Source organism: Anopheles moucheti, chromosome 2, assembly GCF_943734755.1.
Source record: "Anopheles moucheti chromosome 2, idAnoMoucSN_F20_07, whole genome shotgun sequence".
In the NCBI taxonomy this organism is placed as follows: Eukaryota; Metazoa; Arthropoda; class Insecta; order Diptera; family Culicidae; genus Anopheles; species Anopheles moucheti.
In genome coordinates this window covers 12,374,103-12,386,873 of record NC_069140.1, presented here as the reverse complement: position 1 = coordinate 12,386,873, position 12,771 = coordinate 12,374,103, and the positions used below count along the sequence as shown (strand labels likewise).

General features: G+C 45.2%; 1 protein-coding gene across 2 annotated transcripts in view; it reads right to left on the bottom strand.

Annotated features, from left to right (window-relative positions):
* Positions 1 to 205: 205 nt before the first annotated feature.
* LOC128310715 (growth hormone secretagogue receptor type 1-like) overlaps positions 206 to 12,771 on the bottom strand; it is a 36,512-nt gene continuing 23,946 nt past the window's right edge. The window contains exon 4 of one of the 2 annotated variants that reach the window (XM_053047424.1): positions 206 to 1,967. In XM_053047424.1, the coding sequence (XP_052903384.1) occupies positions 536 to 1,967 (1,432 nt within the window). In that variant the 3' untranslated portion in view covers positions 206 to 535. Of the gene's footprint in view, positions 1,968 to 8,213; positions 10,516 to 12,771 lie in introns of those variants that run through there. The other variant, XM_053047432.1, reaches the window with a different exon arrangement.

The window sequence follows — 12,771 nt, the reverse complement described above, 5'->3', positions numbered from 1 at the left end:
CCAATCACAGTAATGATGATAATGATCGGCCAAGGAGTTCGGAATAAGAAAATCGCATAAATTAGGAACTTAATTTCCGCTCCACACCATCCATTTCTCAAGCAATACGTACAGTCGATACCGAGTCCAATTTTATCAACGTCCATCCGTTATGATTTTGAGTTTTATTTTTTGGATAAATCGTACACATAAAATCTTCACCGCTCCCATTCTATTGATCTTGTATGTTTTGTTTTTTGTGTATAAATAGTTTCAAATGTACAACTTGTGTAGAATACTTGGTATCCAGTTCGCTTCACTTCCCGCCATACTGCGCCCATTCCACCACCATCCTCTCAAGACCACTTGCAATTGCAATTGCACACAAAAGTAAAGCCTTTCGACGTTCATAACGCCATTCCAACCCAGTGTAAATGCACCAATATCCGTTTTTATCAATGGCAGTTTGCAACTGCCGGTTCCATCCTTTTTCTTCCCCCTTACGCTAACGTTAATTCCAATCCGCTACCTATCATTACATTCCCCGCTCCAGGAGCTAAATATCACATTCCATTGAATCAACGGCTAGAGACGCTGCTATGCACGCTGCAGGTGATTCCCTTCCATTTCGTTCCAATTCGCCGTTCCAATCCGCCGTTTGTCTGTCCGCTGATGGCGAACCGTTCATGGCCGTGCTATTATCGCCCGCCGCTGGATCGGGATGGTTGTCCTGATCGGTGGGAACGAGATCGGGCGAGCTACTGGTCACTATTACCACGACCGCCGTTGCCGACGACGTAGTGGCCGTCGCAAGTGCTGCCGTGGCGGCTTTCAGCAGTGATATTCGTTTATTGTCATTGCTTCGGTGCTGCTGTTCGTCGTCCAGCGGCGGTGTGGCCTCGTAGGCGGACTCCTCCTCGGTGGTGCTGATGGCAGTGAGATGACCGTGACCTACATAACCCCCACGGTAGTGGTGAAAATCTAACTTTGCCCGATACGACTGGCGCGACCCGCTAAACCTAACCCTATCCTTAAACCTATGGAAACCGTTACTGTTTGGCAGTGGTTGTTGTTGATGAGGACTGATGTTGCTGCTAACGCTCTCAGCTGGACCTTCTTCTTCTTCCACAATTTTGTTACCATTTTCGAGTGCCGGTCCGATCGGTGCTTCCTCCGCGTGATGCTTCAGATCGCCGGCACCTAACTTCCCCACCATCGGAACGGCCCGAATCGATATGATGCTGCTGTGGCGTCGCAGCGGCGCACCCTGACCGGGGCGCCACTCGTCGCTTACTGGCGGCTGCTGAAACTGAACCGTTGGCCGTCGGATGCTATTGCCGCCACCGTTACCATTCTCCTCCCGCTGGCTTTTCCGCTGGCTCGACCCGGTACCGTGCGAACTGCTCAGATTGGTCGAGCCCGTATGGAACGTACCGCCACCCTTGCGGGCCCCACTCGATATGCTGTCCGATCGTACGATCTTGCCGCAGCCAAGCAACTGCAGGAAGCCGTTGCGAAACTTCGACGACATCAGGTTGTACAGGATCGGATTGATGGCCGAGTTCATGTACAGCATAATGCGGCAGAAGTACAGCAGAATGTAGAACCGCTCGATACCAACCGAAACGATTGCCTCGCTCGGCACGATAATGATCCACAGTGTGAGCGCCCGGAACGGAAGCAAACAGACGAAGAAACTTACCACCACCGCACCGAGCATGAAGATCACCTGCTTGCGATACTTGTACACATTGCCCCGATTGCCGCTGGACGCGCTGGACATGATGATGCTCGGATTGTCCATCAGGTTCTTCGCTATCACCGAGTACAGCACGACCAGTATGAAGAGCGGGATGATGAAGAACAGCACGATACTGCCGACGAAGAACGATGCCGGCCAAAAGCTGTCCACCGGGGACAGACATGCCGCCACCATGTTGCCATCGATGTACTCCACGTACTCGTACGACGAGATCATCAAGATTGGACTACAGGAAAAGGAATGAAGGGCCACGTAATAGTAAAGAGAATAAACAAACAACAAACGAGAATTAGTCCTGCTGGTCATAAACCCTTTCTGTTGGATAAAAATATTGTATTTAATTAGGTAAATGTTTCTTTCGAAAACAGTTTGCTCTGTGTGTTTAAGTAAAGTGCGTAATGTGTTTGTAAAATGAATTTTGTTTTCTACTCACTTACCTGGATTATGTTATTCCTCCCGAACAAAGCTGCTTATTTGCTCTTACCTCTAAAGTTCTTTAATTAACTGCCAGAGTTATTTGAAATACAAAAAATATGCGTGCAAATATTGTACATGAAAGATTGCAACTAGTTGGCTTCACAACTATAACTATCTACAAAACAGAGATTATGAGTATTTGGTCGAAAACGCCTGAAGTTATGCAATTTTAACTGATTTTATAATATTAATTTATTAAATATAAAAAAATATTTTCAAAAACAATCCAGTATTTGAATCAATCCCGAAAGACGACAGCATTATACGATTAAAAATGTTTTGCATACCTTCAGGCGTCCGAGTTCAAAATTTAAAAAAAGAGGTGTGCACTTCATGGGAATGACAGGGGAATATTTGTACCAAATAATGCTATTTAAATAAATGCTTCATTAATTCATTAAAAGGTTTCCTGTTAATTTAATGCAGGTTTTAAGATCAAGATTGAACGATGGTTTGTTGAGTGAAAGCCCCTGGCAGTATGCAATTTTGAGTTAAAACTATCGCTCCAATATCACCAACACCATGTAGCCACGATTGCATACATTTAGGCGTAACAATCGAAAGACACAACGAAATAGAATGGCATCAAGAGATGATTTCACTGTGTACGTTGCTCCCATGTTGGCATATCTCAACATACCAAAACATAGATTCTTCATAGAGTTTCCCTTTGCAAAACTGCCTTCCTTCAATTGAGAAAGCTACTGTTACTTCGATAATGATAAACTTTCTAATCTTATGTTGTACAGCCTCTACAACAACCATTGCCCTAGGACCCAAAGTCTCCGGACCCGAGCGGACCTTACGTTTTGTGCTCGTTCTCCCTGTTTGGGTGATGTAAAACTTTCAGCGTACGCTCATCTCCGCCACGAACCGGAACCGGTACACCCGGGCCAAAGGGACACCGCAACAGCCGTTAAATTAATTTCTTCACGCAAAAAGCGGCAGATTCAATTAATTCATCCCAATGGTGGCGCAGTGCTGAGCGTTGGTTCCACGAAGGGTTCCACAGCAAGGAAGGAAATGCCAAAAGCCATCCGGCGAGGCGTATTCTTTTTTTTCCTTGTCCCAACAATTAACCATCCAATGGAAAATGGGATCCCCATTCGTGGTGTACTGGAAATTTTCTGCTGAAATGAACCCCAAGACGGACGTGAGGCGAGTGTGCAAGCAGCAGCAGCAGCGTGAAACGTATTTGCTAATTTTAAGTTAGTCGTTTGACGAGTTGGAAAATTATTTTACCAAACGCTTGGGAAATGGTTTCCACTTGCTGATGTGTTACTGTTGCACAATAAATCTACTATTTGTGTTTGAGCTTACTTTGTGGACCATAACTACACCTTCCGGGAACTATCTAAACTAAACGGAGCGAGTTGTTTCACTTGGTATACATTTTATCAAGTTAAACAATAACTTTCACTCAGGAAAATATCATTTCCTTCCCACGAAAGCGAACTAAAAACAATCAACTTGCGAATATTATTACACCAATCGAATCGATATATATTCGAACGACTTAAACCAGATAATGCGACAAAACACATTCAGCGGAAACAGGCAAACCGAATTATTTGGTCATTTTGTCGTCAGAGAATGTCGAGTGTCTTATAACCTTCATCGCCTAGACATGGTAATGTATTCATTGCCAATTTCCTCGGCTGTCTCAGTCTCAGACGCAAGGGTTGATCAGCGCGGCTGTAGCAACCTTTAGCGTCTTCATCGTAATGTTCTTTCTCATTAGAACGCAACATCGTCCCGTAATGTGATACGACCCCGTCGTACGTTACCTTCCCCATCTTCGCAAAACGAGTGGATCTTTAATGCCTGGTCATATGTGTGGCTGCAAGACGATGCGATGAACACACTCATCAGGCACGCACCCAACCCAACGCGCGTTCCATTTGTGCGTTAATTTTGTCGCAATGGGCGATGACGGGATTGATAAAAGTCAAGCATTGTTCTCCGTCCGTGCCGAAGTTCCCGAAAAGTTCGGCCACTCCGGAAAGCTACTACCCGATCCAGGCGTTCTATTACAAAGCGAGTCTGTGGAAATTGTCCCGATACGCTAGGGCATCGGTTTACAGTTTGCCGGTGCTATACCTACATGGCAAGATGAACTCGCAGCCAGCTTCACACCGAACAAAACGTTCCAGGACGAAAGTCTTTTTGATGGCGTCTGGGAAAAAAGGGGGAAAAACAAGTTCCCATCACACGAATACACTGCGGAAAAACGGACGGGAAAACGGGGATTCGAAAATAAACTTTCTAATCTCTACACCGGGGTAAAGTTTTTGTTGGTGAAATCGTGCCTTTACAGCGAATGTGTGAGACCGGTCGGAAAAATGGACGGAAAAATAAGAGCCCCGGTTTGAAGTTTTCGAGCACGGCACACCGGTTCGGGAAGGCCGTTTTATCGAACCCCTCGCGGCAATATATTGCGCCGCACATTGTTCGCAATTGAGCACGCGTACGGTATCAGTTAACACATTCCCCGTTAAGCATTTTATTGTGGAAGTTTTTCTGCAGGGTTTTGTGCCTCTCATTCAATTGCAAATTATTCTGCTAAAGGCCGCCTTAATGAGGTTTGTTGAATAATTGAATTCTGTTGTGTGATTATGGTGCACCGAGGGCACTTTGGACAATTATTTGGACGGCCAATCGACACTGTGTCGCAAGCCAATCTACACTATGTGTCTGTTTGAAATAGTTTTGCTTCTGCAAAAAAAAACCTCCAACTGTTTCATTTTCCACATCACTTCACAGTGATATCCTCGTCCAAAGCCCGCCACGCCACGACCGGCAAACGTCGTGTCAAATTCCAAACCACCATGAACTAGTTCTAGATTTGAATTACGGCCACTTGCCTTTAAAATGCCTTCATTATTTGCATGCCTTTTAACGAAAACTTTCCGCACCGCAAAAGCATCGGCCTGGCTGAATAGTTCTGAATATTCGAAATGGAGACGCATGGTGTTTTTCGTGGCGAAGGGAAATGCTCGCCGGAAAACGGGGCCTTCGGTTTCAGGAAACCCCCGTACCGGTCCATTTCATTTTAGGATTGAACCACGTCCAGTCGGAAAAGCACGCCAGCAAAGTGTCAACAAAACTATAATATTTCATTCTCAGATGTAAGGTTGTACCACTCGCTGAAGTTCCTGCTACACTGAAGCACGTTCTGCAGTTAATCGTTGGGGAATAAATGTGTTTAGGAAAGGGATGTGTTCCACGATGACATTAGTGTCATGTTGGCTACTTACCTCGGTGCTGGTGTCTGGGTTCTGTTGGATGGAATGTGTGACTTGCAAAGATGTAACCTTTGTACAGGATGATGGAGAATTTAGATAAGAAATGCTTTGCTACACCTAACATATCTTACCATTTTGTTTGCCATAAACACGTCTTGATAATGACGTCTTGAATGATTGACATTTGATGTTTACTACTACATGCGCCATTACTGTACTGCACTCTTGTCAGTCTTTCATTCAATTGTCAAACATTTACTAATACGTGCCAGATGGAGTGAAATGCATGAATTAAGGAGTGATTACACGATAATCTTGTTGGGGTTGCTACAAATTAATTAACTATCACTATCTAAACATCTAAAGTAAAGAGTACTGATTACTGAAAAAAGAAAGCTTGCATAATATAAAAATAGGTTTAATTGATGATATATTTACAATAATTTAAATATTATTACACCTTTTTATTACTTGCGCCCTTGCAACTCGCTCCGCCTAAACACACTTTGGTGAATGGTGAATGAAGTGTAGCGTAAAATAATTTCGAATTTGGGAAACCATGCAATTCAAATGAGCTGCCTACCAGCAAACCCAAAAACCTACTACAAAACTCAAGCATCAAACACAACAACCTCCAGCAGATACAGGGGCAGCAGTATCCAAACAGTGTAACCAGCAGCAGGAAACTGTCAGCCGCAGAAACTGTCCCATAATAGATGGAATGGCTCTCGCATGGAGATAACTTTTTTCCTGCCTTTCGTGGTACGAAAAAAGCCTTGCTTGTTGTTGTTTTTTGTTGTCTTTTGTCTTCGTGGGACACGTGCACCAAAACTGGGCGTCCCTTTTTGCGTTAGATAAAGGCCAAACTCGCTGGAGCTCGGAGCAGTCACTGGAGGTGTTGAAATATTTGTCATCCCGCTGGCAGCGGTGAATGTGACAAATCATGTCCAATTGTGAAAGACACAGAAACGCATACATCACATACGAAACGGTGTTTTACTTCAGATCCGCCATAATCCGGTTGCGCAAAGCGAAGGTAAACGTGAAATTAAAGCTCACGCATCGTGTTTGCATAGAAATCTAATGTTTAGCTTGCTTCACGTTCACTTTCACGCTCCAAGCCACCGGTAACGAATCGCTTTTGGCGAGTATTTAAACAAAATCAAAACAATCTCACTGCTTCACCCAGCCGGCAGCTTATCTTCCGCCGAGAGCCCTGTTTGCGCCGTGATGAGGGCTATAAACAGATCAGCTTCTATTTGCAAAACCCGGAGCGGATGGTAAATTATAATCGTGCTGCTCCTCCCCGGACTAACTAACGACGATATCATCAGTTGCACAGGTTTACTGCTGGGGTTTACTGCTAAACAGACACGCTGAATGTGCTTCAAGGGGTTTTGCGTTGTAAAACATCCCCCTCACCCGCAGGAGGTAGATGGAACGATTGGGAATATAAATGACACTCGCTCCGAAGCTAGTGGGCAACAGTGCAAACAGCGACGGAAGCTAAATTCGATGAGTACTGTTACGAACGCGAATGTAAATCGAGCGAGCGTACCTGCATCGGAGAAGGTGAACGTAAAGAAACGTAGAGAACAGGAAAGGACTAACGCGTAGACGAAAATAGATAAAGAAAAACCAATAAGGTCCGACGCCCAAGCGTGGGCGTAAGGTGTGGAATAACACACGTAAGGATACGTTACAAGTAAAGCATACAAGGTACACGCCCAACGGACAGGTAATAAAGGATAGGAAAATCCTAAGCAAATTATAGATCGCCGCCTCGGCTAAAACCAAAAGAACTAAACTTCATAACAAACACGCCTTATGAGAAACATGTAAACATTAACCGCCATTAGGGTAATGTCATAAAATACCCAAGGATTCGTAGGTCAGATAGCGTACCGGATAAGGGTAATCAGGCAACACCTGAACTAATAAGCGAAATAGGGCTTAGCGAGCGCGCCATGCGCGGGTAACCAAAATATCCTATGCAAATAATACGAATCGAGATGCACTCGGACTAGCGAGGTGCAATAAAATGGCATACCTGATTTCATGTAAACCTCGTTTAGGTAAAAAGGCAATAGTGATAAATAACGAGATGAAAGTTTCTATCGCATTCTAATTCTTCCATCTCATTTGCACTTAAAAACTTCCAAGACACAATGTTACTATAAAAGCAGGAAATTTTGTTAAATAAACTCACTTGTATTTGCAACTTTACCGTGATTGGTGCTTATTCGAGTCGCTGTGTTTGCCATCGAATTGGAAAAAGGTCCGCTTTGGGAACTGATTCTGCTTGCCAGGATAAAAGCCTACTCGCCCGACCCAAACGATTTGATCGCTTTCACTTCTACTTGAGATTTACGCGAGAGTCTCTCCTGGGTGATCATACCTTCGCGTGATCATCCAACAAACGGCGGAACCAGTGTTCCGATTTGTTCCCGTCAGTAACAAGTACAGTTCAATCACTCGAGCGGGGAATGTAAACAAGCGTTTCTTCCAGCGCGAGGTTCATCGTTTCGTGAACGATTTTAATCTATTGCTTCCAAATCGATCCATAAACGGTTTCTAGTCAGTGTTAACGATTGAAAATTGAAGAAAAACAAACAACCATTATTTGTTCTCTTCCGGTCGCCGACGCTCGTCGTTCGTTAGGCTAGCTTTTATTTGTGTATAAATAATCATTCTTCTCCCTATCATCCCACTATTATTGGATACATTTTTTATACATCAGCATGGATTACATTTAAAATTAATGCGTACTGTTTAAATACCTAAAACTACATCAAACTAAACAAAAACAAAACACAACAACATAAAACAAAAACCCGATCTACCCGACAATGTTTCGCACACTTATCAACAGAGGAAAACATAAACCATGCTGATCGATTCAACGCAACATAAAATTACACACAAAATCTAACAACTACAAAGGGAAATGTTTGTTGCGCATTGTGCCGGCATCTGTTCTGCCGGTTGCCAAACGGAAACACCATGGAAAACACCGGCCGGAAGTACTATTAATATCGCTACATATTCGTGCCTTCCTTTTCCTTTTCCATTCCCACGCGATTGCACACGATTCACACTGTTGCACGGACTAGGACTTACGAAATGGTTAAGTAAATGCGATGCGACCATTTACGGATGGTCATTTGGCGAACATTTTTGTGTGTGTGTGAATATTTCTTTTTTCTTCTTCTTCTCTTCTCTCGCTTGTGTGTCTTTTGGTATGAGCAACTGTCGTATTTTAAGGGTTTATGTTTTTCTTTTTTTTTTTTGGGGTGGAAATCGGTTCTCCCAGCTCGCCTCTCCGAAACCCGCACAGGAAAAGAGGAAATCCCTTAAAACATGGCTTAACGATAACGGGTACAGCTTATTACCGGGTGACGATTATGGGTGCCGACGTTTGGGTGTTTTTTTTCCCCCGGACCGCAAAAGGGGGTGTGACGAAACGGTGTTCCATACGTTGCGCTTCCGGCCCTTTAATGGTCGTGCTGTCGTCCTTGTCCGTTTGCTATTGTTGATTACCTTTTACGACACACTTGACTTGGAATTCAAAGAACGGCGAACCGCGTCTCCGAACCGCGTCTTGTGTCGGGAAGGTCAGTGACCGGTCGGGCATACCGTGTCCCTCTTCATTGACTCGACCTTCACAGGCCCCGAAAACCTGGCCTGGTCGGGCTGGTCGAGACATCGAGGACCACCCGTCCGGATGGGGTTGTGTACCGTGGCGAAACAACGAAACTCAATTAGAAACGACTGACGACGACCGCAAAAGCGACACCGCGGGACGTCCCAGTCCGACCCGGCGTACCACCCTGCGTACTCCGTCCCGACCGTACATCCGGTTCGTTAGTCAAACACCTAATCGAACCAGCATCGGATCGGTGAAATTGTCAAACTTTTCGCCCAGCAATCGCCGCCGTCAGTAAACTTTCGTCCAGCGACAGCTGCTTCATCGTGGCCGCCCGCCGATCACCGTTCGCTACCGGCCGGCGGGCACCGAACCGTGGCAGCTTGATCCGGAGCGGATTACGCAATGCTTGGGGGCGGGATAATAGCACCGATGCATCGGGATCCGGCTCGGGATGTTCGATGCGTAGCAGTAGCTGTTCGGCTTCGGCCGTCGCAAGCAGTGCGGCCGGTTCGTCGAAGGTCACGTTAAACTGACGCTTAAATGCGCCACGGTGGCACGGCGGTGGTCGGACAGGGGCCGGCGAAGAGAAGGCAAGCAGCGGACTCGAGTACTGCCGGACCAGATTGAGACGGTAGAAGGACGGCGGGGGTGGCGGTGAGGACCTTTCCGTCGGCAGCTGAAGGCGCAAATCGTCCAACGATAATGTGAGCTTTCTCGACCCATTCTTCCGGTCGATTGGGTGGCCGTCCGTGCTCGGGTCGAACCCGCACCCGAGTCCCGCCGACGGGTGTCCACCGAAGGTGGAACTCGTCGTCGTCGTGGTTGTGGTGGTCGTGGTGGTAAAGGTGGCGGACCTATTGCGACCCTTTCGGCGACCGTGCGCTCCGCTCGGGCCACAGTCCGTGCAGCTGCACAGCCGCAGAAACCCTTTGCGGAACTTGGACGACATCAGATTGTACAGGATCGGGTTGACGGCGGAGTTGAGGTAGAGCATGATGCGGCTAAAGTACAGCAGGTTGTAATAGCGCTCGGGCGCTAGCTGCTGGAACGTTTCCTCCGGCACGAGTATGATCCACAGGGTCAGCACGCGGAACGGCAGCAGACAGGTGAAGAACGCGAGCACCACCGCGCCCAACATCAGCACGACCTGCTTGCGTGCCTTGTGGCTGAGTTCGGGTTTGCTTAGCCGTATCTTTAGCCGCGACCGATCGCTGGCGATGAGGTTGCGGGCTATGATCGCGTACAGCACGACCAGAATGGCCAGCGGGAGCACGAAGAACAGCGAGATCGTCATCAGGAAGAAGGTGAACGTCCAGCCGTTGGACGCTTTCGTTAGGCACATGGCGGCCCGGCTCCCGTCCAGGTACGGCTGCACGCTGTACTCGGCGAAGAAAAGGATCGGACTGCCCGGATGGACGATGGCGATTAACAGCGGAATTAGGCGGAGAATGAAGAGGGAGGAAAGTATACACAAACACACACACACAAACACACAGGAAAACCACACACCAAAGCGAAAAAGGAAGCGGACGGGCATAGGAGTCGTTGAAGGAGTTGTTGTACCACTCCGAACAGAGTAACGCATCGTTTTCATACGAAACTTTGTAAATATTTGAGCTTTTTTATGTATTTTCTGGTAGCTCCCGAGAAAAACCGGATTTTAACGATTTACGAAAAACGATTATTGACGAAGATTTTTAAATTTGAGAATTTAGGACTCAGAAATACAGAATATATTGAGCTTATTAATAGCTAACTCCTCAACTTCAAACTATAAACGATGCTGACGATGATGGCTACCTGTTATTGCTTTGCGTATGAAGTTTCTTTTTTATCTAGCATGATAAGTGATAAATCACTTTTATCATGCAGAGAGTCACCTTGACAAATTATTCACGAACGGTCGATCATCGTCTCATCACCACGACAGCAAAACCCAAAAAAACACAAATCTGACACATTGACGGTCGTTAATAAGATGGAATGACAATTATTCATCACAACCATTTTAAGCAGCTTGATGACGGTTTTTTTTTCTGTCTCAACGGGAGCTACCACGAAAAAAACGGAAAAACACATTGTTATTGCATGTTCTTGCTTTGCTTTCATTCCACATTGGCCTTTTGCGACAATAAATAAAAAAAAAATCAGCCGAACACGGATTTGGCCGCACTTGTAAATTGTTTCGTCACCGCAAATGGCAGTTCCGGTTCTACCGGTTTTGATGGCAGACAAAGGCCGCGGCCAGCTTCATTTGATCACCACTCAAATTATGACATGATCGTCGCTGCCATTCCCTGTTGCTTGATTATCGTCGCCAATACGGATACGGATGAGTGTACAGCTAAATTAGTTCGAGCAACGAACGCGCATGCAAAGGTATTACAAATTTTTAATGACCGACATTCCGTTCGTCCGAGGAATTTACGGATGCGAATATCTGCAGCTGAATTCCAACGAAATCTGGCAATGAAACAATGTGTCCTACGCATAGCGAATGCGCTAAAAATCTTTCCTGTTAGCAGTGATAATAGAAATGCCTGCGACACTCTTTCGGCTAGTTCCAGCTGGAATGCAAATGAAGAATATTTCAGCAGTTTATATCAGCAGTAGCAGCATAACATTCTTCACTGGCCAGCAGTCCGGTGTTATTGCTTTCTTCCTGCGAGCACTGTGACCTCCGTTGCCCGTCCGTTTATCAACCTTAACGCCATATTCTATTTTAGAGGGTTTTATGGTTCTGTCCAGTTGTTATGGTTTTGTGACCTCACAGACCCAGATTAGTATATGGACCCCGTATAACCATTTTTATTATAATTATGCGACAGTTAGAATGTGGCACACCGATGGATTTATCACAATAAAAGTAAACTATTAGTTATATACCGCTTATGTGTAATACAGTTGCGAAAAAGATTGTCGTACAGTTCACATGTGTTTGGAAAGCAATAATCTGCTCTTAAATAATTAAATTTAATTTAACCTTGAAAAGAAGCACTATTAGTAACAAATGTATGGGGTGGTATATATTATTAGAATATCCTTACTTATATATAAAATAATCATGTAAATTCATATAAAAGTATGATGGAGGCGCATGGTAGTTGATAGTACATGAACGATATTTCACAATTCCTTCTTAACGTCAAACAAGGGCAACGGCAATTCAAATTAATTTCCACTGCAACAATAAACTCAACAGCTTCCCGATGAACTTTCAACTAATTCTTCTGCTTGCGATTATTCATGATACGCACAACATCCCCCGGGCATGGAAATGACAAATAACCAACCGATCAACGTTGAAATGTCACACCGCCATTTCGCCTTGCGACGCTTTGCGTTCGAACCGATACGCTTTGTCAGCGCATTTATCATGTTTTGCTGTTTGTTTTCCCCCACAATATCGATCCCACCATTCGCTATCAATTTCCACTCAACAACAATGAATCGAAGCGAAATCGAAATTCCTTTCACACTTTTAAGTGTGCTTGTGCTGTTTTTTTTCTTCGTCGAACAAATTCGATGCGAAAACCCATAGTCGCATTACATTTCAATGTGCATTTTTTTTCTTTGGGGTTTTTCTCTCTCTCTCTTCCTCTTGTACTGGACCGTTTTTCTGCCCAACTACCGTGATAGCCCTTCCTGTTTTTTATTTT